This window comes from Ctenopharyngodon idella, chromosome 22, assembly GCF_019924925.1.
Source record: "Ctenopharyngodon idella isolate HZGC_01 chromosome 22, HZGC01, whole genome shotgun sequence".
Taxonomy (NCBI): Eukaryota; Metazoa; Chordata; class Actinopteri; order Cypriniformes; family Xenocyprididae; genus Ctenopharyngodon; species Ctenopharyngodon idella.
The window spans coordinates 17,947,629-17,975,321 of NC_067241.1; the positions used below are offsets into that span (position 1 = coordinate 17,947,629).

The following is a 27,693-nucleotide window of genomic DNA, read 5'->3' on the forward strand; positions in this document are numbered from 1 at the left end:
TAACTATTGGCTCCTTTATGATCTTTATGTTTTTTCTTTGGCTTTTGGCCATGTGAAATAACAATTTTCACATTGTTTTGTTTAATAAAACTTGCTGTTCACATCAAAAACAATCACTGTTCCACAGTTTCATAGAGTAAATCTAGAAATGCTCCCTTAATCATGAAGGTTATTTGTGAAAAGACAGGTGAATATATTGTGTGATATGAAGAGGATAAGTAAAAAATGAAGGGGAAAAAATCTATGTACGAGTTACTTTAACAGAAGGGGTGATGTAGCAGCAGTAATGAGGACTTCCTTTGTGGTTCAGAGATCTCACCTATGAAAACAATCAAGGAAGTGAAAGCATCAACAAGAGAGAAGTAGACCATGTAGTTGTTCTTGGCAGATACTGTCTTAGAAATTTGACTTGTGTTGGTAGTTAAGGATACCAGTCAAAAGATATTATAGTTTATGATGAATAGCTAGCAAAGTTCCTCATTTGTAAGTCACTTTGGATAAAGGTGTAATTGTTTAATGTGAATTAAAGCTGAGAATGCAATTTTGAGCGAGGGGAAGTGGTTAAATTAGATTATTATGTATAAAGACAACTTGAGAACAGGTGAGAGTTTGTGGTTTTGGCACGCTTTTCTGCACACTGATACAAATAAAATGAAAGCATTTAAGTACAAATAAACAGGTGTATCCTCCATACAAATACCGTTTCAAATACATATCAAATTACTTGCCATTTCAACTGGGAATATCTGCATTTCTGCAGAAGAGCGTTGTCAGAGGTGCTGCATTTAACAATTGTAATTGTATCTGTCATGTCCAACAACATATAACCTATATTTAACGCATATTCATATTGTTTCAGATCTTGTGAATGGTAATCAGGATGAGGTAAAGACAGTGAAGGAGGGAGACATTCTGACTCTACATACAGGAGCTCAGCTGAAGAGAAACACTGAGACAATCTAGCTTTTTTTAAAAGTGACCATTTTACCACCCGTATAGCACAGATGAATAATGGAAACATTTTTTACCAGTTTTGAAGAGAGACTTGCAGATTGGATCTAGATCAAGAGAGTGGATCATTGACCATTTGGAATATCAGTACCAGTGATTCTGGACTTTATAAAGTATCTCTCACCGTCAGGTTACTCGAACTAGAAGTTCAAAGTTAATGTATATGGTAATTTACAGCTGCTGCACATTTATACATTACATTATTATCATTAGTTGAAGATAAAGGAAGTCACTTAAAGGGTTAGTTCACCCAAAAATGAAAGGTCTTTCATTAATTACTCACCCTCGTGTCGTTCCACACCTGTACGAATTTCGTTCATCTTCAGAACACAAATGAAGATTTGTGAAATCTGAGAGCTTTCTGTTCCTCCATTGACAGCTACGCAACTACCACTTTGACGCTTCAAAAAGTTTAGTCCAAGATTTTCTGAAGAGACATGATTCTCTTGACGTGCAAGAACCAATGAGCTTTATTTTCGAGTGTTACTCAGCACGTTTGAGCTTCAGCAAGAACCAGTGAGGTTTATTCTCGTGTTACGCAGCACGTTTGAGCTTCAGCAAGAACCAATGAGGTTCATTCTCGTGTTACGCAGCACGTTTGAGCTTCCACAAGAACCAGTGAGGTTCATTCTCGTGTTACGCAGCACGTTTGAGCTTCCGCAAGAACCAGTGAGGTTCATTCTCGTGTTACGCAGCACGTTTGAGCTTCCGCAAGAACCAATGAGGTTCATTCTCGTGTTACGCAGCACGTTTGAGCTTCAGCAAGAACCAATGAGGTTCATTCTCGTGTTACGCAGCACGTTTGAGCTTCCGCAAGAACCAATGAGGTTCATTCTCGTGTTACGCAGCACGTTTGAGCTTCAGCAAGAACCAGTGAGGTTCATTCTCGTGTTACGCAGCACGTTTGAGCTTCAATTAGTCCAAAAATGCAGCTGCTAGAGTTCCTACAAGGTCAAGAAAATATGATCATATAACACTATTTTTGTCATCTCTACACTGGTTACCTATTAAGTAATTAATGAAAGAATTTTCAATTTGCGTAAACTATCCCTTTAATTAATAAATCTCATATGATTTCTACAAAATGGGCTTATTAAAAGATTGTTGTTTCCTCTTGTCCTACAGCACCTGTCTCTGTACCAGCTATTGAGTGCAACTCATTGGTTATTGACCAATCTTCAGGTGAGCCTTTTAAGTCAGTTTATTCAGTTGCTATCTTGTTCTGTAGGGTCCTTATCCTGACCTCTAAATCATTGCTGGGCGAAAGGGGCAGGAGCTTATTTAGGAGTCATTAAAGCCATAAATACTGAGAATAAAGACCTCCTGAACTTTAACATTGAAATGTAACTTATACAAAACAAATCTCTACCAGGTACTTTAAAGCAGTCACGAGCAGTAGAAGATTTCTGCTCTGTGCTCTGCTCTGTGAGAAATGATCGAGACGTGTTCATCTCGTGGTATAAAGGGAGTGAAATGGTGAATCAGACCAGCAATCCTGATCTCAGCATCAAACTCAGTTTACCATTAGAGCTTCATTATAATGATTCAGAGATCTACAGCTGCACGGCTGCAAATCCAGTGAGCAACAAGAGCATCCGTCTTAACATGAAAGAGATCTGCCAACCATGTCAGGGTACGAAAACAGCATTTACCACAAAACACCCTTCCTGCCACAATTACCTCTGTGCGGCTTGTTTTTTCCACAGACAGACATTTAATAACACAGATGTTTATAAATAAGTCTCTTCTCTTTCAGATTGTCTGGATCATTGTGGCTTCACTGAAGCTCTGATTCGACTGGTTCTGTCTGGTCTGGTGGGAATCGCCACTGTTTTCTTTGTGGTTGATCATGTGAGGATCTCCTCATCTCAGAGAAGAGCTGCTGCTTCTGTGTGATGATGATATTTTCATGAGAGTTTGCAGGGAGGGTGTGGGTGTTAGACTTGGAAGGAGGTTTGCAGGGTAAAGAGTTGAGGTGTAAAGCACCTCAATTATTTTGGATACAGTTAGCCGCTAAAATGATATGTAGTAGGCTAAGTGTGACCAGTACTTTGCAGGTTACATAAAATGCACACAAACTTTTGTACATACTAACTTGAATAAATTTGTGTATATATGCATTTTTAATTTGTATGTTTGGCGGTTTGACTGTTAACATCATTAATAATGTAATAAAGTTTTTGCTATAACGTTAATAGCTTAATTTTGTTCAGTGTTTCGCTGTTAAACGCAGACAGCACGAATATCCCGTCTTTTTTTTAATATCAAGTATGATTGATCTAGATAAAAAAATATTTTACCCAAAGTATTTTATTAGTTAAACGTCGTTCCTCAATTTCATTATTCAGGTATAAAAGATTGTCCAGGACGCTGCTTGAACAACAAACCGAGGACTTTGCTCACGTGATGTCTGTTACTTTTCTCCGCAATGATCCGTAAGAACGAATAACAGTGGTTTATGATTACTAGATGAGGCACTTTTAAAAAAGCATTACACATTGCAATCCTTAGCGAATTTTCATATTTGTGACATAAACAAATCTGTAGATTTGAAAGATTATACTCGTTCTCATACAAACATCTGCAATAAAGACCAAACCGCCCTGATTTTTGAATGCGGCTCAATGGAGAATAGTCTCTCTGGGCCATCGAGCGCCGCCTGGTGGAATAACGACTGTATGTCTCACATGAAACGGACTTTGGCTCGAGTGGAAGGGCGGATTTCAGTACAGCGTCTTTGATGACGTGTTGCCGTGAAGATGGCGGAAGTTCATTCCTGATCTGAGCCGGAGTCGCTTGGTACGGATTCTGTAATAAACTATTTCAGGACGGATCGGTTCGGCTTCACGTCTCTCATCTGACCCAGAGATAGATTCGGGTAAGAGACGGACATCTGATCGAGGCTGTGCTGTAGTTTACCGTGTGTGTATGTTCTTATCTATGTGCGTTGCGTTATAGTGACACTGAGTCGTGTTGACAGGTTAACTAATCACTTTGACTATTTAAATCTTATATAAATAGCTCAGATCTGACAATGAGAGTCAGGGGGAATCAACAATGTGCCTGAATATGTATTTGTGGGTTTGTTGTTTACTGGTCATGTTCGGGTCATGTATGAACACATGTGTTATGTTAATACCCCCATGTCAGATGTATAGCTTTGAGTTTGTTGTTGGTTTTGGTTGCAGCTGATTTGATGATTTAAATATTTCCTAGCTAAACAGGTTTGTCCTGAAGCTGCTCACCTGTCCACCATTATCATTTGCTAAAAATACCGCGGTATTTTTCTAAAAAAACTTCCTAGTTACTACAGAGTTGTTATTTGTCATTAGCCACAACTGTCATCCAAAACAGAATTGTGGTACTTTGATATACACCATGTTATTAAAATGACCATGGTAATTACATGTATTCCAAGTGCTTCCTAGATTGAAACTTTTATATGAAACACGGACCCCCAAAATAAGATCATCCTAAAATTCAGCGACATATTTTCCTGTATAGACTATAATACTGTGAAAAAAATTATATCAGTGTGTAAAACATGTAGTTATCATTACATTATCATTACAACTTTACTTGTAGGTGAATTATTGAGTTTATTTATTTATTTTACATATTTGCACTACTTTTCTTATTTTTAAGGTTGGCGTTAATTATTTTAATAAATTTATTTTAATGTATTAAATAATTTTATTTAAATAAATAATAATTAGTTAATGCAAATAACTTACAAGAACTAACAATAAGCAATATATTTTTACAAAATGTGTTAACTTTCGTTAATGTTTTTATGTACATTTTCACGTTCATGTTCACAATGCATTAACTAATGTTAACAGATACAACTATTGATGGTAGTAAATTTTGAGATTAGCATTTACTAAGATTAATAAATGCTGTAGAAGTATTATTCATTGTTTACTAATGTTAACTATTATTATTAAAAAGTGTTATCAGAAAATTTGGCTTTATTACCCAATTAATCGAGGAAACAATCGACAGATTAATCGTTTACCAAAATAATCGTTAGTTGCAGACCAAGATTTGATTATAAAATGCAGTCACAATCAAATATTCCACACTTTGTTATAACAGTATTTTAGAGATAAATGAGATTCAGTTCGTTTTTTCGATTAAAAAGTGCATTGCTATGCGGTTGCTAGGGTGTTCTGTGTGGTTGCTAGGTGGCAAATCTCTGATATCGCTTGGGTTCTTCTGTGGGAGTTTTGTCTCACAAACACTCCCGCCTTCTGACAGGTAGCCCCGCCCCCAAACTCACGCCAGTGGTCGAGTCAGAAGTTGACATGTCGGTCGCGCAAACTAACAGATCGGCATTTTGAGTGTTTGACTCTTCAGGAAGTCAAACCTACTAATGATTAACCTTGACTGAACATTACAGACAGTGTTGGTGTTGAGAAGGCGACACACAACACCTTTCAGAGGAAATATCAGACAGAATTAGAGCTTTGGGTTTCCTGTGCAGATTCTCTCGATGTCTGACTGACATTTAGATTATGAATCACCGTATCTGTTGTAATCTCTGACCTGGAGGTTTAAAAACATGTCGGTGTTTCCCCTGGATTCGGCCCGTCGACTGTTATTGAGGAGCGACACACGATCAGTGATGAATAATTAACCCAGAGATCAGCTCGAGTGAAAGTTTATTCAGATCTCACTCTTGTGCGAGACACACGTGAGCGTCAGTTTGATTGTGGATGACGTTGTGACGTAACCGGAGGAGAAGTTATCGAGCGCCTGTAATCTGGGATCTCTTTACAACAGAAACGGAGAAGGAAAGCGAACAACACTTTCATGGATAGTTTATGAAAGCACAATCTATTTTTTTCCCCACTTGCACTGATTGTGGATTTAGTTTCATCATTTTGGAATATGGTGAGCTTGATTTGTTTCAGTTCCTCTGTCATGCTTAATATGCCATATATTCCATAATAAAAATTACATAATTTTTTTACTGTCTTGTGAAAGTCATCCAATCTGACCTAGTTTACTTAGAAAGTTACTGTTTTACTTCTTAGATTAAACGTGACAATAATGATGGTTCTTCTAAATAAAATAAATAATTTAATCCTTTAAAATATTTTTTTTTTATAATAAGTATACTGAAAAGTATAGTCAAAAGTCTGACAGATATTTTTTTTTTCAGATATATTTGTTTACAGATATAATATATGTTTAAAAAATAATACTTTTATTCATCAAGGATGCATTAAATTTTGACATTAAAGACATTTATAATTTCTGTGTCAAATAAATGCTGTTCTTTTGAACTTTTTATTCATCAAAGAATCATGAAAACATGTTTCCACAAAAATATGAACTGTTTTCAACATTGATAATAATCAGAAATGTTTCTTGAGAAGCAAATCATATCAGAATGATTTCTGAAGGATCATGTGACACTGAAGACTGGAGTAATGATGCTGAAAATTCAGCTTTGATCACAGGAATAAATTATATTTTAACATATATTCGCATAGAAAACAGTTATTTTAAATTGTAAAAATATTTTACAATTTTTACAGTATTTTTGATCAAAGAAATGCAGCTTTGGTGAGCAGAAGAGACTTTATCTTCCTGAAAATGAAGAGATGTTAAGGTGTCTTTGAAGTTGCATTTTATTAGCGCTATTATTATTTACATATTGCATACCAAAATCTGTTGTAGAATTATTGGGTTACAAGATTCATGCCATCAGATCTTTGAAAGACACTTGCCAAGTAAATTGCAGAAGTGTATATATTGCTATGTCTGACAATTTATACCCGACCAATCACGTTTGAAAGATGCACAGATGTGTGTGTTTCTCGTCCAGAATCAGCTCAGTGTTCATTATTAATATCTGTGTGTGTGTGTGTGTGTGTGTGTGGCTGTGTTTGCAGGTCTCAGCGTAGCTCTATGTCATGGCCTGCAGTGTCGCTAAAGCAGGTCCTGCTAATGGCTTCCCTATGAAAGCACAGCTGCAGATCATTGGTATGTTTGCATGTTTCCACCTGTGATTTATCTGATGGGACATTCTTCCTTATCAGCTGACCGCATTAATGTATGCTAATATTTCACTTCTAACAGTGTTGCACAGATCACAGTTTCCTCTCTCTGTCTCTGCTGTCTCTACTATCTCTAATAAATGGTTTGCTTTAAATCATTGGTGATCTCAACTCAGGAAACTATCTTCAGGAAATGTGCATGTTGTTTGTGCTTGACTGTCATTAATAAGTTAATGTAGCCAATACTAAATGTTACTTTCTATATAATATAAAAAGTTAGTAAACTTCTTAATAGTTTTAATACATTAACATTTTCTTTCTGTGGCTTTGCTGAATTGCATAAAACACTAAATTACTGAACAATATTAATTGAATGATTATTGGCAGACCAACTTTGACCAAACAAAAAAACTTCATCTTAATTTCAAACATGTTTGTTTCAGTTAGCACAAAAATGTCTGGACATTTTGCTCATATAGTGATCATAATATACTTAATGCTTCTGAATAATTTTACATTTTGTGAAATTACTTGTCATTATCAGAGTTTTTTTAAAGTATCAATTTATGAGCCATTTTTATGTTTTAAAAGTGTTTTATTATAAAAAGATTTTAATTAAGTTTTTTTTTTTAAAGGGCTATAACATATTAAACATTTTGTGTTTAAAAACCATTTGATAAAAGGATCTGCTATTTAGTAATTTATCACATTAGAGCAAAAAGGTCACATTTTTTCTGGCGTCTACATCACTTTTGTAACAATATGCAAATTTATGCATATTTTTTGCACATTATTTTTAAGAGGTACAGAGATCCGTAATTTTACATTTAGCCTGTAAAATAAATGAATGGTAATTATCAGAGTAGTTTTTATAATTAGCAATTATTGAGACTTAAAAAAAAACATTATTTACAAAAATTAAAATGTTTATTATAAAATAAAAATAAAAAAAGTTTTAATAAAATGGAAAATTTTATATTTTTTTTCCAGTTTCAGTGTAGTTTACATCACTTTTGTAATAATATGCAAATTTATGCATATTTTCTTCACATTATTTGTAAAAGGTACAGAGACCCGTAATTTTAAATTTAGCCTTGAAAATGAATTAATTAGAGGAATTTATATTATTAGCAATTTGAGACTTTAATATTTAAAAAAATAAAATATATTTAAATATATATTTATATATTTTATAATATATAATTTACATATATTTAAAAGGGCTATAAGCATGTTTACTTGCATGCTTTATTAAAAATATTATTTAAAACATTTAAATTAATTTATAGTTTAATTATAAAATAAAAATGTTTTAATAAAATAAGATTTATTATTTTTTCCACATTTTCTGTGGAGTCTGCGTCACTTTTGTAATAATATGCAAATTTGTGCATATTTTATGCACAGTATTTTTAAATGCAATGTGTTTTTAACATATTAATCTATTCCCTTGTACTTCCTCCTCAATAACGGCTGCTTTTCTAATGTTTGGGGTCACATGTGTTTGCAGAAATCCGTCAAATCATGTTGTTTTGACCATGTGTTCTTCCTGTTTGCAGTGATCTCTGCCAAACTCAAGGACAACAAGAAGAACTGGTTCGGCCCGAGTCCGTACGTGGAGGTGTGTGTGGACGGCCAGTCCAAAAAGACGGAGAAATGCACCAACACACACTCGCCCAAATGGAAGCAGTCGCTCACTGTGTGAGTGTGATTTGATATAGTACCAGCGCTAAAGAGTGTTTGTATTTAGCAAACACAGGCTTCACCGGCACATTGTCATGTGACTCAATTATCTAGTAAATGCTTTTATCATCCCGACATGAAGTGATTGTTAAGAATGACGTCAGAACAGACTATAGACTCTATTATTAGTGGTGTTTGCCAAGTGCAGTTGTGTGACTGTGATCAGACCTCTAGCACGAACTGTTAAAGTTGAGTGTGTTTTCTTCCTCTCTAGATCTGTTTTCCAGGTTCATAATTTGTGTTTTGTATTTGTCCATCAGGATTGTCACTCCATTCAGCAAGCTGATCTTCCGTGTTTGGAGTCACCAGACGCTGAAGTCGGACGTTCTGTTGGGCATGGCCACCCTTGACGTCAGCGAGACGCTCAAGTCACATGACATGAAGAGTGAGTTTCTATACTCCGCCCCCAGCGCCGCATTAACCACATTAAAGAGTGCAGTGATCTATCAGCAGCCTGATATCGAGTACGAGAGGCCCTCTGTCTTAATTTAAAAGGAAATGAAAATCACTGAACCTACATGAATTCTCCCTCCATTTTTTTAGCTAAAGTCATCATTTTTGTTAGAATACTGTTTACATATATTCATGTTTACCAGCTCGGACAGGAATTATAATATTGGATAGACAAGATTAGTATGTGATTGTATCACACTAGTCTCATGTATTCTAAATATAATATAGATATAAATATAATTTTTATTACTCGGTATACATTTATATATTTGTATAATTATATATATATTAAAATCACTCAATAATGTTGTTAAATGTAAAAATATGTCTATTTTTTTAATGTAAGTAATGTTTGTTTGATTTTTGTTGTTTCGTTCAGTCTGTGAGGTTGTGCAGACGCTGCAGCTGTGCGCAGACAGAGATCAGACCGATAACATTGGCGATCTGTCCGTGTGTTTGGACGGTCTACAGGTGGATCCCGAAACGTTTCAATCGGCCGAGGCCAACAACCAGAGTCAGTCACTCTATTCGTTTGTATAACAATTTTATTTTAATATTTTACACTGAAAAGACCACAAATGACTCATGTTATTTTTTTCCAGGTTCTTTAAATGGCGAGTTGGAGCTTAATGAAGACTCCAGCAGAAGGTATTTCATATCAGTCATTAATTAACAGAAGTGTAAATGAAGAAATGGTCATCTGCGTACTGTTTCTTTTGTTGTTAGTGTGCTGATGGCAGTTTGATTGTACCAAAAGGACCTGTAATTGGTTGAGGAGCGTCACATGTCTGTAATCATACATGGTTTCGGATTTCTCCTGCTGATCTCCGGTGTCTTTCTCTCTCTGCAGTAGCAGGGATCCGTCCCCAACGGTCTCAGAGGGTATGGATCGGCCGTCTGCTCCTAACGGCCGTGTGAATGGAATGGACTCTCCCTCAGGGTCAGCCAGAGGGTCACGAAGCCAGAGACCGCCACGACCCTCGCGACCTCCCCCGCCAACCCCACGCAGACCCACATCTTCCCCAGGTGAGACCGTCTGCTCATACACATATTTAGGGCCTGCCAATGGCCGGTCACTTAAGAAAATGTACCGGCCATAAATATTTTTCACCGGCCATAAAACCGTTTTTGAAAAAACAGATGGTTACGACACTAAAATTTTAGATAATTTAGAAATTCACAATTTTCAGGTACAGAATTTTAACAAAGTAATCAAATGTAATATCGAGTGATTTTTTTTTTTTTTTTTTTTTGTCTTTTGTTCGTTGATTGACACGGACAGCAGCAGGTTTATTAGGCTGCTGTCACTTTAAGAGCTGCACGGATCCAATATACTGATACACATGCGCTTTCTTTCTCAACTGTTTATGTTCAAGACATAACTGACTATGTTTATGAGGATACTCGTCAATACAGGCATTTTCAAGTGCAAGAAGACGTGAAAGAGAGTTCAATTCAGTATTCACGTGCCGTCTTGGGACGTGGCTTTCTGGACTCGCTCTTCGGATGTTTGCACACGGAAACCATTCCACACAGCAAGTTACGAATTGAGTTAATTTGGCAAGGCTTAAACTTAAGTGACGATGCAGCACTGACCCGTCAACTGTCCCGAGCGTCGTTCAGGTTCATGTTCTCACAACGTTGCATTGCTGAAATTCATAAAAATATTACAGTCCAACTGGCAATTGACACCGTTTTGTGTACTCGCCAACACCGATTTTTACTCACATTTAGTTCTTGGTTAGTGTTACTTTTAGGACCTGCACATTCTGTTATGTTGTTTTGATGTTTAATGTTCTCCTTTGGCATGTTAAAATATATTAAAAAATCAAAAACAAAGTCAGAAAAGTCCAAAATATCATCCAGGCTGATTTATTGGTTGTTTTTTTGGCAAGTATTAGCTGATAATGAATATTTTATGGCCTATTAACAGAAGTATGTAATTTCCAAAATCTACCAATAGTTTTGACAATCAGTAATGCATTTTTGTGTGTGAATTTTTAGTAAATATTATGTCAAATAAATGTGCATTTAATTTTATGATTTTTTGCTTTTACATCGTGTATACGCACTACCGTTTCTAAAAGAAGTCTCTTCTGCTCATCAAGGCTGTATTCATTTTGATCAAAAATACAGTAAAAATTGTGAAATATTATTACAATTTAAAATAACTGTTTTCTATGTGAATATATGTTAAAATGTAATTTATTCCTGTGATCAAAGCTGTATTTTCAGCATCATTACTGTGTCACATGATCCTTCAGAAATCATTCTAATATGATGATTTGCTGCTAAAGATATATTCTAATTATTATCAACGTTGAAAACCGTTGTGCTTCTTCATATTGTGTGTGTGTGTGTTATTGAAAAATCAATTTGAGCTGACCACTATTGGGAAATGTTTATTTTTTTTTTATTGCCTCATTGTTTTTGGAAGATTGCATTATGAAAATGGTGGTGAAATCCCCCCCCCCCTCTTTGCAGCTTCCTCTACTGGTTCTTTTCCTGATGGCAGCGATTCGTCTCGTTCAGACACTCCAGTTCGTAATCCCTCTGGGGGAGGAGCCTCAGATTCTAGCCCCGCCCCCACAGTGGAGCAGCCTGGTAGGACGGCTCTCAGTGTAGTCCCCGCCCCCAGCAGGATTCCCAGCATGGTCAACACCGGACCTCTGCCGCCCGGGTATGACATTCATATGAATCAGAAACAATTTGAGAGAATCTGCACGAGCCGTAACTGCACGTTTGGTTAATAAACAGAAGTGCTGGTTCCTCCTTATGTCACTTCCCAAAATAATTGTTTTCCCTTTATATTAAGTTTATTTTTCTTGGCATATATTTAACTTAATTTTGATCAATATTTCAGGAAACAAGACATATCAAGTCATTTTGCTTCTCAAGTAAATGTATCTTAATTTAAGAATGATTAGGTATTTGTACTGGAAACCAAAACAAAAATACTGCGAAAGAAAATCTTTTTTTATATATATATATATATATATATATTTGAGCACTAACTGTGTTTGCAGTTGGGAGCAGCGTGTCGATCAGAACGGCCGTCTGTATTTTGTTGACCATGTGGAAAAGAGGACGACTTGGGAAAGACCGGAGCCTCTGCCAACAGGGTAGGAAACTGAATAATGGGACACGCCCTTAAAAGAATGCACTATGCATACTTGACGCATGCCTTTAGCATATTTAAACGGTAACACATAGTCAGAGCTTGTCTATTTCAGATCGAGTTGCTTAATAGTTCAGGATATGGACTGTTAATAAAGGCTTTATGTTTGGACAAATAAAATATTTTGTTTAAGAAAATGCAGCCTATATTTTTAGGATCACCTTTTTTTCCACAGTGATTTAGGGTTTTGTAAAACTGAAAATATGCCTGAAAAACAAGTGGACTAATGAACTTGAAATTAGGCTGGTTTCACCTGACCCACATTTCTTAGGGTGCGTTCACATAAAACATGTTCTTGGCTAGACGAGCAATGACTATATTATATTTAATGTTGTTTAAAACGTTAATGCTTAAACATTTTGGGCCTCAAAAGAGCTTCTCTCTTTAGCTGGGAGCGACGTGTGGATCAGATGGGACGGGTGTATTTTGTGGACCACATTACCAGAACCACAACATGGCAGCGGCCCACGATGGAGACGGTGCGCAACTACGAGCAGTGGCAGCACCAGCGCAGTCAGCTGCAGGGAGCCATGCAGCAGTTCAACCAACGGTTCATCATCGGGGTGAGGAATTAAACACACTGATAGATCTGAAATATGAAGAAGACCTGGTATTAAGATGCGTTTTGGTTGAGCGGATCACAAGTAGATGAGGGAGACACATTCCCGTTTACAACTGGTGTTTTAATCCGTCTCTTTTGTCCACTTTTGACCATTTCTGTCTTGATTTCTTTGAGGGGAGGGTCTATGGGTGGGGAAATATATGGGTTTTTTCAGATCTTTTGATCTAATGGATGAAATAAGCTTGTGCAATTTACATATGAACGTGTCCGGAGATGACGGAAAAACATACATAGAGCATCAGCTTTCGTTTCTGCTCTGATGAGCCAAAAGACCAGCCAAGCACTGTGAGTGTATGTTAGAAATCAGGACTGGTGAGGTACGTTTTTTTGTGTTAAAACTAAACTTGCGTCTTCAGCCGACAAAGTTTAAATCCAGACTGGCTAGAGCTCTTCCCATAATGTTTATGCGTTAGGTTACTAGGCAGAGAGTAGACAGTCTTATTTGTTGTTTTTCAGGAGTTGGGCTGGACCCCTTACTTCCAGTGAGGGGAAATCTCCCAAGACGTTTTTTGGACAATGCTATGCTTCCGACTTTGTGGGAACAGTTTGGGGAAGACCCTTTTCTATTCCATCCTGACTGTGCCTCAGTACACAAAGCAAGGTTCATAAAGACATGGTTGGATGAGTTTTGTGTGGAAGAGAGCCCTGACCTCAACCCCATCCAACACCTTTGGAATAAACTGGAATGGGGATTTTTAGCCTGGCCTTTTCATCCAACATCAGTGCCTGACCCTTACAAATGCTCTACGGGATTAGCAAAAATTCCTACAGAAATGCACTAAAATCTAGTGGAAAGCTTTTCCCAGAAAAGTGGAAGCTGTTATAGCTGCAAAAGGGGGACCAACTCCATATTAAAGGGGACCTGTTGTGCCCCTTCTACAAGATGTAATATAAGTCTCTGGTGTCTCCAGAATGTGTCTGTGAAGTTTCAGCTCAAAATACCCCACAGATCATTTATTATAGCTTGTCAAATTTGCCCCTATTTGGGTGTGAGCAGAAACACACTGTTTTTGTGTGTGTCCCTTTAAATGCTAATGAGCTGCTGCTCCCGACCCCCTTTCCAGAAGAGGGCGGAGCTTTAACAGCTCACGCTTCGGTTGCTCAACAACAACAAAGCTGGAGAATCTCACGCAGCCAAAATGAGGATTGTCAGTAACGGTGTTCAGCCTTACATTGTTCAAACCGGAGTCGACACTGATGGAGAGGCTCAGGAAGAAGTTACAACTTTTAGAATGAAACTGGACGTTTCTGAATGGTTAGTGGATAAATTTATGAAGTTGCTGTGGAGTTGATTCAACTCATCGACTAGCATGTGCCGTCATGTTAATCTTTTGTGCAAATCCAGCGTTGAATTGACCCTCGTTTGTGAAGCAGTAAAATGCGATGTAAAATGACGGCATGTCAACAACACTCTACTACAACAACTCTTCCTCTTCTCTAAAGCAGCCCAACATGGCCTCACCCCCTTTGTTGTGTGTTCTCAGGGGTGGGGTTTATGTAAATTTTGGGGTTTGTGATGTCACCAACCCAGGAAGAAGCTCAGTGTAGTCCCTACCAGCCGTTTGTTGTAGTCCTTAAACAGCAATTTCTGTAAAAGAAAATATCTCCCTTTGCATTGAACTTTGAGCGTCGTAACTTTGCAGATGTTGTTTATGCTCAAACAGCAACATTACACACTAACTAAAGTTAAAAAAGTCAAATCATAATCAAGGACCCCTTTAATGTCTATGTGAGGTCAGTCCCTGTTGGTGTAATGGTCAGATGTCCCAATAGTTTTGTCCATATAGTGTATGTATTATGCAGTTAGCCATAATGTTTTCCTTTGTGTTATTCTGTAGCTGCAGGATCAGGCTTCAGCCACCCAGAATAAGGAGTTTGACCCACTGGGACCTCTGCCACACGGATGGGGTGAGAGAGCGACAAACTTTCCTTTCATCACCAGGAGAAACCACTGTGAAAACCTCTGTAATATGCTGGACTAGCAGGCACTTTTTATTGTTCTGGTATCATCTGCACCTGCAAAGCAGCACTAAAATTAGCCACTACATCCTTCAGTGTCCCAATTTAACAAATGAGAACCACTTGCTCCGTGCTGCAAACCAGCTGGTGAAAATAGCTCAGAAGCTGAAAATAGCTTTGAATGATTTGTTTGAGGCAAAGTTTGCAAAGGTTTAATCACATCTTTCTTGGCTCCATTATTTCTTACTGTCCTCCTGGTATCTCCTTCTGTCTCTCTCTCAGAGAAGAGAACTGACTCTAATGGCAGAGTTTACTTTGTTCATCACCCGACCAGAACGACGCAGTGGGAGGATCCGCGCACTCAAGGGTCAGATCCTCTTTATCTTTTTCCTCTGAACGGTTAATACTCACTAATGAATAGTTAGCCTCATCTAAAGCAATATTCCACAAGAGACTGTGTGTTATTCATATTTACAATGGTGTTTAAAACCCTCCAAAATGCCAATCTACAGAGAGACACAATAAAGCACTCTGGACATTGATGACCTTCAATGTAAAATAACTCATCCAACAACTCGTATATCACCTGCTTTAATGCTAAACTCCAATATAAGCAAGACCAGCTTCAGAAACTTGGTTTGTGAGTTAATGTTCCACAAAATGTGGACGTTGTCCTGTACTTTCTGTCTACGGTGTGAATATATCCAAAATAATACATTGTTTCAGTCTAAGATGCTTTTTTTAATCTTATTTGTTAGTGAGGAGAAGTGAAGTATTGATTTAAATAAGTAATTATTGACCAGCTCGTTGAGTCATTAAAGGTCTGAAGAATCATAAACTGTTGCTTATTAAAGTGTTATCATGGCTGTTTCTATGTTGTGCAGTTTGCTAAATGAGAAGGCCCTGCCTGAAGGTTGGGAGATGAGGTTTACGGTCGATGGCATCCCTTACTTCGTAGATCACAACCGGAGAACCACCACTTACATCGACCCACGGACTGGAAAGTCCTCCCTGTAAGTGCAAATCTGCATCAAACACTTAGTGGCTGATAAACCTGCAGAAATGCTCGTGAAAGCATTATGTATAAATTAAGGCTGTCAATGTTAACACGTTAGCACATGCAATTAATTCAAAATCGTGTTAAAAGGATTTAACACAAATACATTACTGAAGCACATGAAATTTACATCACAGTTAGAGGATCTTAGAAGTCATCAGTTTATCACACTGAGCATCTATAATGGCTAGTGCTGTCAAAATTAGCACGTTAACGCATGCAATTATTTTTTTCAGTTTAACACGTTAAAAATATTTAGCGCAATTAACACAAGCATCCATTTTTCCATCATAATTTGGCTAGCATTACATTATATGATCACGCTCTTATTCACGTGAATGCTTTTAAACCATTCAAGCACCACAAGACAAACGAGAACGTGCTGTCTGTGAATGTCGTATCATGTGACACACACACGACTCGTGTGCACAGAAAGATGCGCGCCAGTATCGAGTTCTCTTGAACAAACAGAATTACGCCAAAATGCCCGTTTTGTCAAGTATCCTCATAAGAGCAGTCTTAAATGAGTTAAATAGCATCTTAAATGAACTTAAAGAGTTCTGAGAAAATAAGATGCACGTCAGATCCACGTCATGTTCGGCAGCGGCAGCTCTTAAAGTGACAGCAGCCTAATAAACCAGTTGCTGTGATGATGTCTGTTATTAATGTTCATCAAAGAACAAAGGTAACAGAGAAAATTGTAGCTTTAATAAGGATTAATCTATATTTAATTTATAATTTATGCAGTGAAGACTGTGAAGTGTTTCTGAATATTTCCTACCTGTTAGACAGGCCACAGGTAAATATGACATTTATTATAATGGTTTTATATGAAGATTGTTTTAAGTTCACTTAAATTAAAAATTATTTTTTAAAGCCTAGTAAATGTTTAAATTGATAGCTTTTAGTTATACTGTAATGTTGAATGTCTATAATTAACGTCTCTATAAAAGAGATTTATTTTTTTTTAACATCAGTACAGTATTAGTATCAGTGAAACTGGCCTTCATTTATAAAAAAGATGCCATTAAGCAAATATTTAAAATATACTGTCTTTAAGCTGACTCATTTGGAGAGTAACTGTGAAATTATTGCAGTATAAAAATATATTTTATCGATTGACAGCACTAAAAATGGCACAAGCACATGTAACCCTGGTGGTCGAGGGCAGAAATCTAACCCCTTAAGCCGATTTCGCTTCTCTGTTTGCGATCAGATCATTTTAAGCCGCTAAACTGCGGGAAAGTTTTCAGTCCAATGATCCATGTGTTCAAACAATCAGTCCAAAACAGCGCAAATGTAAAGAAAACCAGGCTGATTACATCAGAGATGGCAGAGAGAGCAGTGACTCTCGGCCAGTTTTCAGTGAATTATTCGTTCCAGTGTGTGTTTTGCTTTAAAACACGAGCTCTGTCATATTCTGAAGAGCGTGAGCCCTCACGCATCGCGCTGTTTGAAATACAGACTGAACAGAACGTGAAAACATCCCACCGCTGTATGGCCAGATGAGACACAAACTATGTTTCTCAGCTGGATAAAGCAAACCAGCGTCTCGCTAGTAAAGTTTTGATGGATGAGGATTGCAATCAAGGTAAAGATGATTGCGGTGACGTAAAAGAGTCGTACAGTAAACACACGTGAGTTTGTTATATTGATGTGCAAACAAACTGTATGTGTGCTCTCGAATAAACACAGCATCATACACATGACAAATAAAAACATTATCCTGAATGTGTGTGGAAACAATGTGAATGTACTGAAATGTGTCTGTGCAACATTCACATAGTTTCCACACACATTCAGGATAATGTTTTGATTTGTCATGTGTATGTTGCTGTGTTTAGTAATTCTGAATGGATCCGTGTACTGTAGTATATGCCATAAGGTCAAGGCGGTTGCTTGTTTTTTTGGCATCTTCATGTGGTCCTGTTTATTATCGCAATTTGACATGTCTAAAATGTAAACGCGCCCTAAACAAGCTCTTTGCTGTTGCCCTGTACACATAAGTTTATGAATTATACGGACTTATTATATCATTTGGTTATTAGGTGTCCTTTTGGAGTCTCCAAGTGTTCTTTTTTGGAAAGACAGCTACATTTACCTTTAAAAAAAAAAAAGTTTGCAGAAAATACAGATTTGTGAGAATGACCCTTCAATCGGATAGTTTACTTGCTGGATATTGCAAATGATGACAAAATAAACGTATTAAACAAGATAAATGTTGTATGCTTAATTTCACGATCAGTATGCGATAAAAATGTTTAATCTATTGACAGCCCTGGTATAAATCATACATATAATTTATGACATTGAGGCTAGCCTGAGAGATTCATAGTGCATGTTCATTTTATTTAGCTTAGAGATGCACAATGATCTCTTTCAGGCAGAACAGTGTGTTCATCATAACAGGAAAAACGGGTTTGTGTGTGAAACTCCATTCGATTGTTATCTTCCGTGATGAGTCAGCTCAGAGAACGCAAACACACCTCTCGCTGTTGAGCTGGAGAATGTGTGCGTTGATTAACATAAAGTGTTTTTAAGGTACAAAGCGATCCTCTACGTCAGAGGAATGTGAGACATGCTTTTGATGACCAAATATTCTCAGCAAACAAACATCTGTGCTTGACGTTACCCGTCACGACCGGCAGGATAAAGGCTCACGGAATCTAGATAAGACTTTTATTAGGATTTTTTTCACCATGAATGAGTGTTTCAGCTGTTCTGGGTTCAGTTCCAGGATGTTTGTGAAGTAACCAGGCAGGTTTAGCAGGCAAAGCAATTTTACTGAAGTCATTTTCATATTTTGATAGTAAATTAAGACATGATAGAGACAGCAAAACACTTCTGTGAATGTTTAATTTTTCACATTAGAATAAATTTATTGGAAATTTAAGATTCAATAAATTTAGTTGCAGCACTGACAAATTCAGTGATTACTTGTTTACAATTTTTTTGTGATTACAGTTTAATTCATTTCTAAAATCCAATTCAAATGGATGACTTCACTGCATGTTTATTTTTGTGTGCAAACCAGTGAGGACTACAGAATAGAAACATGAAATGTTTTTTCATCTTTCATCTTTCGTCTTTGTGTCATATCACATTAAATTTACAATGAAGAATCACAACCAGCCTAATGAAAATGTCTTTTTTGCCATGGTGCTGTAGATTTAGTGGTTTGGTGACTATACAGTTCAAACTAGGACTAGTCCTGAACAAAATATAAAGCTGTTTTAACAGACTTTTACCTTTTGATTCTTTTTATATAATGAACTATTTCACTCTTTCATTCCCCTCAGTGAGAATGGCCCTCAAATCACATACGTACGAGACTTCAAAGCCAAAGTTCAGTACTTCAAATTCTGGTGTCAGGTGAGGGTTTCCTTCAGTTCTGCATATTTCATCCAAATGTGTTATTATTGATGGATAAATACAAAAAAATTAATAAACAAACATCTGAAGATGTTTGGAAAAAAAAGTATGATAATAAAATTTTTAAAAAAAAATTAATTTGTTTGTTTTTAATTTTTCATTATAGCAATTAGCGATGCCACAGCACATAAAGATCACCGTCAGCCGCAAAACGCTGTTTGAAGACTCATTCCAGCAGGTACTGCAGTCCAAGTTCAAAATAAACCATGGTTTTGGTAAAGCCATGGTGCTTTGTAAAACCAGATCACTGACATATCCCAGTTTTAAAAGGTTCTCAGTGGAGCTGTAATCCAGGAGCAGGTTTAACCTGTGACTATGGAGCTTGTACATTTCTTTAAACGCTTCAGGCGTCTGCACAGTTTGTATCTCGAGTCTCTGAAATGACGTTGTTCTGGTGTCTATCTGCAGATCATGAGTTTCAGCGCTCAAGATCTCCGCCGCAGGCTGTGGATCATCTTCCCCGGGGAGGAGGGGCTTGACTATGGAGGCGTGGCAAGGCAGGTTTCATATTTCACTCTTTCTGGAGAAGAAATACCTAATCAAACCATTATGTGCCTGCTGACAAATATTTTGGCTTAAGACTATCTGCAGTGACGATATATATATATATATATATATATATATATATTAGTTCATTTAAATTAACCGAATAAATGTAATTTACTCCAGTCTTCAGTGTCACATGATCCTTCAGAAATCATTCTAATATGATGATTTGCTGCTCAAGAAACATTTCTGATTATTATATCCAAGCATTTATATCATTAATACAAGCTGATATGGAGTTGGTGGGGAAAGGAGCATTGTGTTGAGAATGGATATAGAGTTGGGTGTCATCTGCATAGCAATGGAAGTTGAAGCCATGATGATGGATAATGTTACCTAATAGAGAAGCATGTAGATGATGAACAGTAAAGGCCCGAGAACAGAACCCTGGGGAACACCATGTGAGACAGGGGCAGTAGTGGACTTAGCCTGGCAGTTAGAGATGTAATGCTGATGGTCAGACAGGTAGGAAGTGAACAAGTTCCAGAAATACCAAGAGCAGAGAGTTGTGAAATGAGAATACTGTGAGAAATTGTGTCAAAAGCAGAGGAAAGATCAGCGACAACTTTTTCATGCAGCTTCGAAAGAAATGGAAGATTTGAGATTGGTCTGTAATTGGTCATGTCAGAAGAGTTGAGGGTTTCTTTATGACAGGTGTGACAGCTGCAGTTTTATATAGCATCACTTGTGTGTAGACCTCGTGTAATACTTTAAAAATAATGCTTGTTGTCTGTTTCGTGCAGGGAATGGTTCTTCCTGTTATCCCACGAGGTGTTGAACCCCATGTACTGCCTGTTTGAGTACGCTGGCAAGGACAACTACTGCCTTCAGATAAACCCCGCCTCCTACATCAACCCCGACCACCTCAAATACTTCAAGTTCATTGGACGCTTCATCGCCATGGTAATGTTGTTTCGCCATATTTGGTCATTATCAGATTGTATTCCAAGTGAGGAGATTGTTTTGTTTGATAACTGGATTTCATAACTGGAATGAAACTCTGTGGTGCCAATTTAACATTTTTTTTTTTTCCTGATTCCTGTAGGCCTTGTTTCATGGAAAATTCATTGACACAGGCTTCTCGTTGCCGTTCTACAAGCGCATCCTAAACAAGCCCTGGGCACTGAAAGACCTGGAGTCCATTGACCCGGAGTTCTACAACTCCCTCATCTGGATTAAGTCAGTTTACCTGCTTTACTGTACTCATGAATATTCATTAAGAATAAGTATAATGCATTACAGTCTGTATATGGTACTATGGAACTTCAATATATAGGCTACCATAGCTCTGACTGATTACCATATTCAAGTACGATTGATATTTACATAGTACTCTAAGGTTTTTTTTTTTTTTTTTTTTTTTAATATATACACTTTCATATAAATATAAGTTTTTAGATTATTTACAGACAATCAATAAATACCATCCATTCATACACCCATTCAAATGATCGGCCAAAATCATTGTATATGGATACTTTTGTTAGTGCTATGAGCTATTATGAATTCCTGAGTCTTTTCTTGAGCCTGAGTCATGAACGCCTCTCAAAGTGTATATGTGTGTTGTGTCAGGGATAATAACATCGAGGAGTGTGGTCTGGAGATGTTTTTCTCGGTGGATAAGGAGATCCTGGGTGAGGTGTCTACTCACGAGCTGAAGCCGGACGGCGGGAACATCCAGGTCACAGAGGAGAACAAGGAGGAGTACATCAGGTGCCGCTCTGCTCGTCTCTCAGTTTCGCAATTAAAAGCTCTTGATGCTAATTAAAGCCAAGCCCCACACTGACACACATAAAGCCCTCTAGATGCTTTAGTACAGCTGATGTTGTTGTTATTATTTTATAGGGTTTTATTCGTTATGCTTGTAAAAATCCAATTAGTGCTCATATTATAAAGAAGGAGCTCCGCCTGGTTTTTCATTTCCCTCATTTCAGTGCCGTCACACTAGATCTGTTCCAAAACGTGTATATATAAAGTTGTTCAGTGTTTGTTGGTAGTAAATGTCATGTTGTGTGTGTTCAGGCTGGTGGCAGAGTGGCGGCTGTCTCGTGGTGTCGAGGAACAAACTCAAGCATTCTTTGAAGGATTTAATGAGGTTCTTCCACAGCAGTATCTGCAGTATTTCGATGCCAAAGAGCTGGAGGTAAGAGACGCTGATTTAAAATCCCATAAATCCCAGCTGCCTTAAAAATAAAACTTAAAGGGGACCTATTGCGCCCTCTTTTGGTCTCTACTAGAACAGGTTTTCATGCTTGAATGTTCAAAAACCACATTATTTTCTCCATATTCTCCATTGTTGCAGCTCCTCTCTTCCCAGTCTGTCAGTAACACTCTGTTTAGTTCCTGTCTCTATGAAGCCCCTCCTTCTGAAAGCACAATGTGCTCTGATTGGTCAGCTGGGTCAGCATGTTGTGATTGGTTAAGTGCTTCGAGTGTGTTTGGGAAATGTCTCGCCCCTTACCATAACCGCCAGTTTTAACACACTACTAACTAACTCAACCAGGCCCCACCCCTTTATTCTGCATATGAATTATTTAAATGAGGAATATTGTGACGTGTTCGTTCCCAGAAGAAAGCTCAAGACTACAATGGAGGCGTTTCAGGGAGTTCAGAAACACTGACACTGATATAGAGAATAACTCCCGCTGGAGCAGATCTTTTTCATGCTCAAACAGCAACATTACACACTGAAGAAAGATGAACAGAGAAAAAAGCATAATAGGTCCTCTTTAAGCATTTCGTAAAGTCATTAAATTGGATAACAAAATGCAGTGACATTAAGATATATTTACAGTAAGTGTGCAAATAATTTTCTGTTGCAAGTATTCAGTATTTAACAGTGATTTTTTTTGTGTCGTAGGTGATGTTGTGTGGTATGCAAGAAATAGATCTGAATGACTGGCAGAGAAACACCATTTACAGACATTATACATCCTCCAGTAAACAGATTTTGTGGTTCTGGCAGGTACTGACACAATTATCTCCTTAAAACAGTGAAGTATTTTAAATTAGAAATCATGTAGTTTGCTCCGAGTTTTAATACAATCTATCTTTCTCTCCAGTTTATTAAAGAGATGGACAATGAGAAGCGCATGAGACTGTTGCAGTTTGTCACTGGTACCTGTCGTCTGCCTGTCGGAGGCTTTGCAGACCTGATGGGTGAGTTATTTTGGATGCACATCTGTTTTTATTTACATAACAACATGAAATAGCATGCTCTATGCATTAACTTCTATAATGTGAGTTACGGCAAGACACTACAGGTGAACAGGGAAAAAAAAAATGTAATAGATATAACCCTACTTTCACCAGTCATTAATTAATCACAGTACATGAAGACAGTTGTTTTGTTTTACAAGTTTTCTGAAATGTTATGTTTAAATAAAATATTTTTATCATTTCATTTTATCATTTTATCAAATGATAAAAATATGCACTAATTCGCATACATTTTCAGAAAATAAATCTGAACATTGGATAAAGCCAGGTTCAAAATTCTTGTTTGATTTTGTTGACATATTAGAGTTAAAGGTTTTTACTGAGGGGATTTTGGATATCTCTTTTTATCACTCTATAAATACTGTTAACAGCCAGAAAAAATTTAAAAGTTAGATAAAAGTTTTCACCATATATTTATGAATAATATGTTGTATAAAACCAGGTGAATGATATATGAACAAACCCCACAGTAAAAACCTTCAGAATATTGATAGGAATAAAACTCTAAAATTTGGTGTATGTAAGTGCTGCTGAAGTGGAGAAAAAAACTTTTAAATATAAGTATTGTAACTGAAATCTACAGACGCAAATACATAAAGTGCAATAAAATAAACACTTAAGTGTGTATTTTGGGTGTTTTGTTTCCACTTGTCTAAAATAAAACATAAGCAAAATAGCTAAAAATCTCAGAACTGACCAGTGCATTAAGACAGTGGTAACAGTGGTTTTGCCTGTAGTGTCTTTCCTTAAACAGTAAAATTACTGGGAAATAATGTAGGATTGCAAGATTTGATTGAATCATGGATGATAGGCTGTTAGTTTAATATTATTTAATATTATTTTGTCCTGCCAACATAGCCTTGGTTATGTGAGCAGAGAAGAAATGTGGTTTCATATTTCGATGATTTGTTATGATAAACATTTATTAGTGATGTAAATAGCAACAGTTATGAACATTTAGGACATTTTGCAGTAGATCACAGAAAACTACTCTTGGTCTTGTTCCTTTGCTCTTAAAAAAAGAAAGAAAAAAGACCTCTATAAAGATATATTTTAGTGTAGAGATTAGTTTGAGAGTTTGAGTTTTTTATTTGTTTGGTCACAGGGAGTAACGGAGCGCAGAAGTTCTGCATCGAGAAGGTCGGGAAAGAGAACTGGCTTCCCCGCAGCCATACATGGTACATAACCTCACTTTATGTGAACATTATATTCATCTGAAAAGAGCTATTCACATTTCTCTTAATGTGATTGTTATTGAAGAGTTTTATTGTTTATTTCTGTGTATTCGAGGTAAAGCTAAAGCTGTGTAAGTACAGAGGACCATCATGTGTCAAAGGAGGCTTGTTTTAAAATAGTAGTTCAATGGTTACATCCATGTCAACTGTCTATATACATAATTATTTAATGATTTGTAAAATAGATTAATCAGTTGGCAAAAACATTTTTAATAATACAAATAATAACAATAATAATCATTAAAATAAAAATGTATTATTATTATTATTATTATTATTATTAATCAGCAATTAATATTAATAAAATAGCATTAATAATTTATATTAACAATAATTAATAATACAGTAACAACAGTAATAATAATAATAATTATTATTATTATTGTGGTTGTTGTTGTTATAATTTTAAAGAGATTTTTAAAATATTTATATATTTTTATAATTATGTATATTTATATATTTTTTATATTAGTGCTTTGTTTATATGGTAACATTTTACAATAAGATTCCATTAGTTAACTTTAATGTATAAACTAATATTAGCTTTGTTAACGTTATTTAATAAAAATACAACTGTTTACTGTTAGTTCATGTTAGCTCAGGTCTATTAAATAATATATATTATTATATTATTATAATAAAATAACAGATACAACTTTTGATTTTGATAATGTATTAAAATAAAAAAAAAGACTTTAGAAGTGTTTTTCATTGTTAGTTCATGTTAATTAATCTAGTTAACAAATGAAAACTTTATTGTAAAGTGTTACTATTTACATTAATTACTTTTATGAATTTAATAATTTTGTGTGAATGTTTATTCAATAATTATTATATAAATTATTAAATAATTATTAAATGTAATTATTTGTAAATCTTAAAGTATTTTTATTTACTATTTTATTTTGAAGTTAATAAATTTATAACTCATTCCTCATGGTTTTTAAGTGACACTGTTTCATATACTTACGTAATTCTTTACACATTTGCATTATGTATTCATACTTGTATACTGCATATAATAATCATGCTAAATACCACCAATAATTATTCAGATTGTAATGCAGCATATACAGTAGTCAGTGTTGATATCAGACCAGTAAATGTTCCTGCTTTTCTTTCTGCTCCAGTTTCAATCGTCTGGATCTTCCACCATACCGGAGCTACGAGCAGCTGAAGGAGAAGCTGATGTTTGCTATTGAGGAGACAGAAGGTTTCGGACAGGAGTGAGATGCTAACACACACACACACACACACACACACTAGTTTAACTGAGAGGACAGACCATGACTCGATGATCCGGCACACCGGTGCATTATAGGAAAAGGGGGGTTTCTGCACTCACCTGTCACTTGGTATTCATTTTTATATTCCCCGTGAGACGAAGAGGGCTTTATGCAAGCATGTAAGATACGTGACTTTGATGTTTCTACATGTGATTAATCCATCAAGACTTCTGAAGTACGGAGAGCTTTCCTCTACGACTCCAGGAGAAAGACCAGAACGATCGTACTGATTCACGAGAGCTCTGTGAATGTGTGTTTTTATGTTTGCAACCCTATGATGGGTCTCCTCCTCGTGCCTTTTTTCCTCACTGTCATCCAAAACAACTGGGTTGTTAAAGTGTAGCACTCTAAAACAGCAGGAGCGTCAGTCCAGAACCTGATTGCTTGTTGCACGACTTACCAAAATATTCATTCAAACTGTCAAGAAATGCCCGTTTTCATCCCAAAATCAAAAATTAAGAAAATGTATTTTGCATTGAAATTAGGGACCATTTAGATATTTTGCATTGTGACTTTGATATATAAAAACTAATAATAAATATTTTTTATTTTATATATATATATATATATATATATATATATATATATATATATATATATATATATATATATATATATATATATATATATTAAAAAATATCTTTTTTTCTTTTCTTTTTTTTAATTTATATATCTTGATTTTGTGGTGAAATATGGCCTTGACATTTCTAAAATTATGAAAAAAAAAAATACTAAAAGTTCTAGTGATTACTAAAAGTTCCAGTGATTTAAAATTAGAGCCTGAAGTTCTTGCACGTCGCCTCTGGTGTGTTTAATTTCACGCTCTGGTTCTTGAGCACAGATTCACATTACTGAATTATTTCTCTGAAATGAGCTGAAATTGTGTCATTTTTGATGCACAACAGACGTGGCACTGGCCTTGAATCCCTGAAGCGCTAATGTGAGTTTATTTTGGGACTAAAATTGGGAAAGTGCAGTATTTATTACAGGTACACGCGTCAGACTGACAGCGTAGTATCGAGCGCTCTAGTTCTATAGGGCGGCTGCTTTTTAACGCATTTCTGGAAGCTCTTTGGCTGTTCAGATTGTAGTTTATTTCATGTTTTATCAATTATTTGAAGTGATACTTGTCTAAACCACTGGAGCACAAAAGCCCCGCTTATAGCGTACAGCTGTGGTTCAGTGCATTGCATTATGGGTAATAATATCAAGGCTCATATGGATGACTGTTTGAATTTCAGAAAAAAAAAATCAACATCAAATATTTATTTAAATAGTTCTTTTTATCCAAATTACCCTGTTTGAATGAGTATTTAACTAGTGAAATCCCCGGGACGATGGTTTATAAACTGACATGGCTTTCATTTTGACTTTTATTTCCGACTGATCCATGTAAACCAAACCACTTTGACTCTGTATATGAACTGAATCCTGTACATGTGTGAATACTCTCCTCTCTGTTCTGATGAAAAATGATGATTTTAGTATTAAAGTAGAAGCGACTGCTTTCACCGTCGTTTCAGAGTTTATTTACTAGAGTTGATTTGTATGTATAGTCAAATGTGAAAAGATGTTCAGCAGCAGAATAAAGAATTCTATGGGAAATGTCTTGTTTGGTGTGTTTATTTATTTTTGAGACCTGGACTCGTAATGCAAGAAAAGGAAAAATCCACATGGGATGAGATGTTATTTTAAAAGTTGAAGTGCTATTAACTTGATACGGCATCCTAAAAACAATCCACAAACAGCCAATGAAAGACTGTATCCAGAGACGCATTTTTTCTTTTTAGCTTTATTTTTATTTTAGTTTTAGTAATTTTATTACTTAAACTTACAAAAAAAAAAAATAATAATTAGAAATGTTGCCTTGGCAAGTAACTGAAATAAAATGTATTAATAATTTATAAAAATATATAATATTAATATTTAGGTTTTTTTAGATCT

General features: G+C 36.1%; 2 protein-coding genes across 3 annotated transcripts in view; both read left to right on the top strand.

Moving 5' to 3' along the window:
- Positions 1-3,206, top strand: part of LOC127505138 (uncharacterized) — a 162,748-nt gene extending 159,542 nt beyond the window's left edge. Inside the window, exon 5 of the mRNA XM_051880493.1 lies at positions 2,768-3,206. Coding sequence (XP_051736453.1) covers positions 2,768-2,907 — 140 coding nt within the window. The 3' untranslated portion in view covers positions 2,908-3,206. The remainder of the gene's footprint in view (positions 1-2,767) is intronic.
- Positions 3,207-3,723: 517 nt separating this feature from the next.
- Positions 3,724-27,354, top strand: LOC127505136 (E3 ubiquitin-protein ligase Itchy-like). 2 transcript variants are annotated; one of them, XM_051880489.1, is made up of 24 exons: positions 3,724-3,889; positions 6,915-7,005; positions 8,579-8,720; positions 9,023-9,147; positions 9,595-9,729; positions 9,818-9,863; positions 10,066-10,241; positions 11,700-11,895; positions 12,242-12,337; positions 12,767-12,956; positions 14,854-14,923; positions 15,257-15,341; positions 15,859-15,987; positions 19,331-19,403; positions 19,570-19,641; positions 19,872-19,960; positions 20,753-20,912; positions 21,055-21,188; positions 21,582-21,722; positions 22,032-22,152; positions 22,870-22,974; positions 23,072-23,168; positions 24,334-24,406; positions 25,594-27,354. In XM_051880489.1, the coding sequence occupies exons 2-24, from the start codon at positions 6,936-6,938 to the stop codon at positions 25,691-25,693; spliced, it is 2,625 nt and encodes an 874-aa protein (XP_051736449.1). In that variant the 5' UTR covers positions 3,724-3,889; positions 6,915-6,935; the 3' UTR covers positions 25,694-27,354. The 2 variants fall into 2 exon arrangements, with proteins under 2 accessions (XP_051736449.1, XP_051736450.1); XM_051880490.1 differs by having other exon boundaries at positions 12,782-12,956.
- The last annotated feature ends 339 nt before the right edge of the window (positions 27,355-27,693 follow it).